Source organism: Antrostomus carolinensis, unplaced genomic scaffold (assembly GCF_000700745.2).
Source record: "Antrostomus carolinensis isolate BGI_N321 unplaced genomic scaffold, ASM70074v2 scaffold1747, whole genome shotgun sequence".
Taxonomy (NCBI): domain Eukaryota; kingdom Metazoa; phylum Chordata; class Aves; order Caprimulgiformes; family Caprimulgidae; genus Antrostomus; species Antrostomus carolinensis.
Genome location: NW_010329280.1, coordinates 54,308 through 62,186, shown reverse-complemented (window position 1 = coordinate 62,186; position 7,879 = coordinate 54,308). Strand labels below are relative to the sequence as shown.

The 7,879-nt window shown below is 36.6% G+C and overlaps 1 protein-coding gene across 1 annotated transcript in view; it reads left to right on the top strand.

Moving 5' to 3' along the window:
- LOC104528457 (adhesion G protein-coupled receptor A3) overlaps positions 1–7,674 on the top strand; it is a gene marked incomplete at its 5' end in the record, with an annotated part of 8,549 nt that extends 875 nt beyond the window's left edge. Inside the window, 4 exons of the mRNA XM_029086073.1 lie at positions 6–19; positions 1,764–1,909; positions 5,801–5,896; positions 6,095–7,674. Of these exons, the coding sequence (XP_028941906.1) occupies positions 6–19; positions 1,764–1,909; positions 5,801–5,896; positions 6,095–7,337 (1,499 nt within the window). The remainder of the gene's footprint in view (positions 1–5; positions 20–1,763; positions 1,910–5,800; positions 5,897–6,094) is intronic.
- Between the last annotated feature and the right edge of the window lie 205 nt (positions 7,675–7,879).

Below are 7,879 nucleotides of genomic sequence, written 5' to 3'. Positions count from 1 at the left end.
TGCCAGCATTTGCCAAGCGGTAAGTAAACATGAAAACACTTGAAAAGATTTGTTACCAGTTTTATATTCCTGTATATGTATACACCCTCCATCCCTCCTACAGAACACTAGGACTGCAAAGGCATTTTCATCAGAATATAAAATTTAGATAAAAAATCAATCTTTTTTTATTTTTTACCTTAGATTTCTCTTGGGTTTTTTCATCCAGCAATGAAGATAAAAACTGGAAAAGTATTTCAGAAGAGCAACAGTACTTTTTTTTTTTAACCCAAAATGCTATCACAAAAAATGTTTTACCTATTTACTTTTATTTTTGAGACTTATTTTTTATGAAATTGTTTTATAGGCCTTTATGTGGCCTTTACAGACCATGTGAAAACTGATTTCCATTAAGTATTAAAATATTTATTTCCATTTGATCAGTATAAGCTAAGGGACAGAGAAAGAAGTGTTTCAAGTCAAAGACCCATCTTTTATCTAAACAAACGTCACTAGCTCTATTGAGACTCCTTTTATAATGATTTATTCTTCTAAGATTTGGCCATCTCTAATTCAGTCACAGTGTTTCAGTATAACAGTTGCTGCTTTGGAATGATGTTGGTGAATTTTTCTTAATGTTTTCTTTTTTTCATCCAATGATTCATAAAAGCTTCTAATCCCTCACCCTAAGATTCCATAATGCTTTTTGTTTGAATTTACAGTTAGTTGTTATTTGGTTGACAGTTCAAAGTGTTGCAATAAAACGTGTCCCTGATCTTTTTCCTACAAATATAAAGAGAATTCTAGTCTGTGTGCTTGCATGCACACATATATATATGGAGATGAGGAAATAGTTTAACAAAATGTAATTTTTTCCTTGCCTTCTTGGAGACAGTAGTCCTCCAAGACAAATTCTGTGATATGGATGGGTTGTTCAAAAGTTGGACTTCTATTGGCGATTGAAACTTACAAAAAAAACACCTCCAGTCATCTTAACAGTGACTGGAGTGTCACCTCTGTGAGGCACGTGTGCTGTCATTTAAGGGATATATGAAACCTACTGCATCTCAGTGTTGGCTTATAAATAAGGAAATACCTGGCAACTGGATTGTGCCTTTCCTCAACAAAACCCAAGGGACGTGGGCATTCTTCATTTCTTTTAGGAAAACAATGTTCAGTTTGTAAATAACGCAGGTACAAAAGGATCTGCCAGACAACCATTTTCTTGACAGCAGTGCCCAGTCAGTTAAGTATCTAAAGTATGACACTTTCTTTTTTTTGAATTATGTTAAAATTGCTGATGAGTTTGTTAGCTGTCTATATTTTGCCACCTGCTACATAGTTACCCAAATATCATGAGCTTGTTGTTCCCTTACTTGCTTCAATTTGAATAATATCTATAGCACAAGACATTTTAGAGTTAAGTTTTCCATAATATAGTTCCCTAAGTGTATGATTGATATGTAATCTTAAAAATGATGGCCGGCAAAGTTCTTCCCACATTATTAAGTTTTCCTTCACTAGAGACAACTGAAGCTATGTAGCCTTTCTAGACTTGACTGATACAAATATGGGTTTGCATAATATTTTACTTTTTTGAAAACTACAATGACTTGTCATTTAGAACAGTTACAGTAAAATAACAGAGTTTTTTCTTCTCTTGAACTGCGCTTTTGAAAATTCAGGCTTTATGCAAGTTGTGTGTTAAATTACTAACTTTTTAACTTGGTAGAAAGGAAATGTTTGAGGTTCTTTTTTTTTTTTTCTTCTCTTTTTTTTTAAAGGTTGGGATAATTCTCCATTATTCCACTCTTGCGACAGTACTGTGGCTGGGAGTGACATCTCGTAATATTTACAAGCAAGTAACCAAAAAAGCAAAAAGGTGTCAAGATCCTGAGGAGCCACCTCCTCCACCCAGACCAATGCTGAGGTGAGCCTGTTTGTTTCTGTAACTCATTGTTTCCCAGGTTACTAAACTTATATTCTGACCAGAAAATGTAACAAGTCACTTTGCAAGTGCCTTTCATAGAAGATTTTCCTTCCAGGTCCATAAGGTCCCTTCCAGATTTTTCTGTTCCTCAGCATTATATTAAGGACAATGAGGTGAAGGACAATGGGTCTTAGCATGTTACTGTTGCAATGCTGTGTTCCTGATTTGTAAGTTAAGAAATTGTAGTGTTTCAGCATCACCACTGGGACTTTGATTAGGACTTTAGATAGCAACAATGCTCATTAAATTATCATAGAAGAAAGAATGTGGAGAACTGTGTTACCACACAGTTAACAACCACTGCAGTCTGAGTAAATAAGTTTAATATGTTTATCTAAAGATCACTTACCAATAATTTGAAATACAGGTATTAGTCATTATCAAACGAAAATAATGTCCTTTGTGAAGCATTCCTCTTAGAATTTTTATTTCTGAAATCACTGAAATAGAACAAACTAATTATCTGTGAAAGTCATCCGAGGTGAAATATTTTTAATAGAAAACATTAACATACTTTATTCATATAGCTTACTGAGCCTCTGGATATTAATTAAAAGCTGCTAAGCTGAAATTCTCCACAAGATGGCAGAAGATGATTAAATTTGATTAGTTGTAGGCAAATATTTAAAAGCTTGATTTTAAAGTAGAGAGACTGTAGAAAATCATCAACTGAAATTTGTAGTACTATATACAAGCATATAAAAATATTTTATAGGTTAGAAGGTAGAGGTTAATATTTGTGCCACTCAGGTGCTGTCTTTGCTTTCCATATCTTTTATTATTTTTCTTTTAAGAAGAAGTAAATCTGTTGCATTCACTGTAGGATATCATGCCCATCACCAACTGTGTGCCTTCCAGCAGAGTACTGAGTAGCCTTTATAACATCTGTTGTGATTTTTTTTTTTATTATTTATTTTTTAAATTTTTTAATCTCTTATTTGTCATGGAGTTTTTGCTTTGGAAAATGTTATAGTAAAACTACCAGCCTCGCAGGCTCAGCTCTGCATAGACATAAACATGTACGTACCTTTTCAGATCTAGATACTTCATCTGTGACAATGGTAGTAACTCTGGAGACAAGTATCAGAACAGAGCAAACCTGCTTTATATTTTTCAGATTTTCTCAGTGTCTGACTTCTTGCAGATCAGGGATTTCCTCAGTCAGATGTGAGGTCTTGCATGGAACAGCCGTAGAAGGAGTCTGGGTTCCCCTCCCCCCCCCGCCCCATTCAGTTGTCTTATGTTCAAAACAAAACTACCCATAATGGTATAGGGCAAAGAGTTTTGTGCAAGAGTTTGTTTGGAACACGTCACCTGCTATTATCAGCCCCCCTGCTTCTTGAATTTAGAGAGACAAAACAATTAATTCTCTGTTTGTCTCCACGCTGTTTATATTCCTCCTCCATATCCCTTTCTAGAATTACAAAGGGTCTTTTGGAACAGAAAAAAATAAAAAAAAAAGTCTGTACATATTTCTCTCCTTATTTGCCATATGTAAATGATTCTGCTTTATGTTCTTTGGGTTTAAAGAAGTCCACCTTGCAGCTGATAGGTAGGCGTGATGTTTACACTGGTCTTCAGTTCCTGTAGGTATTTTCTGAGGGTGGACTTCATACCTGTTAAGCATCCTTCCTCTCTAGCATAGATAAGCTTTATTATTTATTTTGGGAAATTCATTGCATGTAAGGCAGTTTTGTCAGTGATGATGATATTAATTCAGTGTGTTAATGGGGCTTTGTCACAGGTCATGAACAAGATGGAAGAAGACTTGAAAGGGGATCTGGTGTTCTTCAGAAAGCCGCTATAGACGTTGGAGGGGAGATTTGCTGTGGCTCACAGTAGCCATGTTGAGAAGATAGTGCAACACTTGGCACAGTTTGGAATTTCTAAACTGTGAAAAAACTTTATGCCAAGTATATTGCATTGCCATGCCAGGCAAGAGGGTGTAAAAATAACTGAGGTCCTCAGCTGCCAGTTAGAAGAAGGAAATGGAATTTGTCAGCCAGAAACAGTATTTTCTCCAGTAGACTCCAGCCAATACAAAAGGAAACTGTTTCAATTTATTTTACATAAAAGAATTGCTTTACAAAGAACCTTGCTGAAGATCTTAATTATGGGATACTTCATGTAAAGCAGGAAATAAAATAAAACTACAAATATTTGTATTTTGTAATTTAATTTAAAATAAATACAAATATTTGTAGTACTATAATACAAATACTGGGTGAAAGTTCTACATGGAAACACAACATTTCACTATTTAAATTTTTTTGTTACCATCATAACGCCTCTTGTGTACGCATGTCCTTGGATTTGTTTTTCTGTTTTTCTGTTTTTCATCTAACTTAAGGAAAAGTTTTAGCTTGTACAGCGTACTGCTCCAAAGTCTTATTATTACTGAATCTCCTCTAACATGTTTTTTAGCTACTATTCTGTTTATACAAACTATTCTGTTTGTAATTTGGGCTGAGGAATTAGACACGGCAACACACAAGGTTTTTTTTTTGGTTTTTTTTTTTCCCCTGGCATTGGTACTTGGTATCTTAGTATGGTTCAAGGCCAGTTGTAAACATGGTCCTTCAATACAGCAAACTGAACTGTGTCTGCACACAATCCATATTGCTTCTGTCTCCCACCAATAACAGTTGTCCTTGTGTAGAACCAGCTTCAGCTGTCTGTTCATGTTTGAGTAGTGGTGAACTTTTGAGGGAATGATTTAGTAATTTGTAGTAAAAAATCAGTAAAATCTGCCACAAAGATCTCATTCATCTGGCCAACTTCTGATTGCTACATAAAGATACGAAATAAACCAATGACAGAATCTGATCTTTGTAGGATTCAGCAATTAAGTACTATATTTAGTGTACCGAGACTTCCAAGAAAAACTGAATTTATTTAGACTGTTTTATGTCTCAGGTGAGATAGCAGTAACTTCTAGTGAATAATCTGAAATGCAGTGGAAGGGTCCAGGACCATCAGAATAGGTGTCTCTTGTTAACAAAACAAACTATCCATGTGCATGTAACAGTAGCAGTTTTCACTGCATGTTCTGATCTGAATTTGGACTGAATTAGCGTAAGATGCAGGACAGAGTCCCATTAATTGTAATGATTCTTAGTAATTATTGATCTGCCACTAATGAGTTCAATGTGAATTCATAGAAATAGGAATGAAAAGTTAAGTACTCCAACAACATAAGTCTTTGTCCTTGTGAAGGCATATAGTTGTCATTAACACCACCACAGGGAAGCAGGTGGTATTTACTATGAGATTACAGAGTTCATTAAAAATGAATTAAACTCAACACCACATCCCCCCCCCCCCCCCCAAAAAAAAAAACAAACAAACAAAAAAAAAAACAACCACCAAACAAAAAAAGCACTCCCCAAAACCAAAACAAAGACAACCAAGCAACGAGAGTTCTTATGGCTGATCTTCTGAACGTGGTGTCTGTAATATTAGGCAAGTTCATCTCTGGAACAAGAGATATACCACTTCCTATTTTCCTTCTAAGTTACCATATTCTCTTCCAGCAGTTTACAACTTTTGACTGCCAGGTTTGCTTTTGCCTTCTAACTGTGTATAATTTCATTCAGTGCCTTCAAGGGAGATGAGAGAGAGGTGGTTTACAACAGGAGGAAAAAAACTGTAGTGAGGAGGACTTAGAAAAAATTGCTATTGCTGAAGCCCAAACCAGATTCACCGTATTATTTATTTTCTTCAACAACTCGCGTATCTCTACAATCCTGGAAAGCTCTCATTTCCTTCATGGTGAATGAATAAAATCCATTGCCATTAAGCAGCCATTGATATACTGGCTTTACTTTTCAGGTTCTACCTTATTGGTGGAGGGATCCCTATCATAGTTTGTGGAATAACAGCAGCAGCAAATATCCGAAATTATGGCAGCAGACCTAATGCTCCTTAGTAAGTACCGTATAACTCTGAGCTCTGTCATAAGATTTCATGGGTTTGCTTCTCTAAGTACCCATTGCAATTAATTCTGATTCTTCCAGAAGATGTAGCACAGCTGAGGTAATTTCAAAGTACCATTATGAACTGATAAAGCATAAGTGACTTGTGAGAAGATGTTAATTTTGATTCTTTGGTTTGTTTCCTTTGCAGTTGCTGGATGACTTGGGAACCTAGCTTAGGAGCATTTTATGGACCAGCTAGCTTTATAATTTTCATAAACTGTATGTATTTTCTCAGCATATTCATACAACTAAAACGTCACCCTGAGCGTAAATACGAACTTAAGGAACCCATTGAGGAACAGCAGCGTCTCGCCACAAGCGAACATGGGGAACTGGCTCATCAGGATTCATTGTCAGTGTCACTAGTTTCCACATCTGCTTTGGAGAACGAGCACAGTTTTCAAGCACAGCTGCTGGGAGTGGGCCTTACTTTGCTTTTGTACGTCGCTCTTTGGATCTTTGGAGCTCTGTCAGTTTCCCTGTATTATCCCATGGACCTAATCTTCAGCTGTTTTTTTGGGGCAACATGTTTAAGCTTCAGTGCCTTTCTTATGGTGCACCATTGCATTAACAGGGAAGATGTCAGGCATGCTTGGATAACGACTTGCTGTCCTGGAAGGAGTACGTATTCAGTGCAAGTAAACGTGCAGCCCTCCAGTTCCAGTGGAACCAATGGAGAGGCCCCCAAGTGCACCAACAGTAGCGCGGAATCTTCATGCACAAATAAAAGTGCATCAAGCCTGAAAAATTCTTCTCAAGGTTGTAAACTAACGAACTTACAAGCTGCAGCCGCTCAGTGCCACCCTACTTCTCTGCCATTGAACACAGGTCCTCAACTTGATAACAGTCTCACTGAACATTCAGTGGATAATGATATCAAAATGCACGTAGCTCCCTTAGAGGTACAGTTTCGGACAAACGGACACCCAGGTCGGCATCATAAGAACAGAAGCAAGGGACATCGTGCCAGCAGGCTTGCAGTATTGAGGGAATATGCATATGATGTTCCCACAAGCGTGGAAGGAAGTGTGCAAAATGGCTTACCTAAAAGTCGCCAAAGCAACAGCGAAGGGCATTCACGGAGCCGAAGAGCCTATTTGGCGTATAGAGAACGTCAGTATAACCAATCCCAACAAGACAGCAGTGATGCTTGCAGTACACTTCCAAAAACTAGCAGAAATACTGACAAAACAATAGCTACCAACAACAAAAAAGATATTCTAAGGAAACCAATAGCGGTTGAACTTGAAAACCAGCAAAAATCTTATGGCTTAAATTTAGCTGTTCAGAATGGACCACTTAAAAGCAGTGGCCAGGATGGACCCTTGCTCACTGCAGACAGTACTGGTAATATTAGAACTGGGTTATGGAAACATGAAACTACTGTGTAGCATTATAATTCATTGCGGGACAAATCCGTATGAACTGTAATTACACATTCCTTAAAGCTATTAACACTTTTAAAGACTGTTTACAAGGTCTAGGTACTTTATGCAGGGAGGGAACAAAGAGAATCTGCCAAGCAAAAGATTGTATGCATTATTATCTTTACTGTTCTTACAGAGATGAACTCTTGGTATTTTATCAATTTCTTTTGAAGCATCAATCTTGAGAGATGCAGAACGTAACTTTGTACATTTTTATTTTTTACCTGTAACCCTGCAGATGTGTCCACAACACATTTCAAATTTGTATTTAAATGTATAATAAATAGTATTTTCCCCAGCAGCCCAATGTTGTATTTATTTGTTGGGTTTTTTAAGGGTTATTGCACTGAATATAATATCTTTTTTTTACTACTTAAGTATCTGAAACTTAGAAGTTTCAGTTACTAAAGAAAGTATTTGATGTCTGAAGTAGGCAATGAAAATAGCTCAATGGCATAAGGCCTGGAAATTTTTTGAAATGAAGTTATATTTTAGAGAGACTTTTA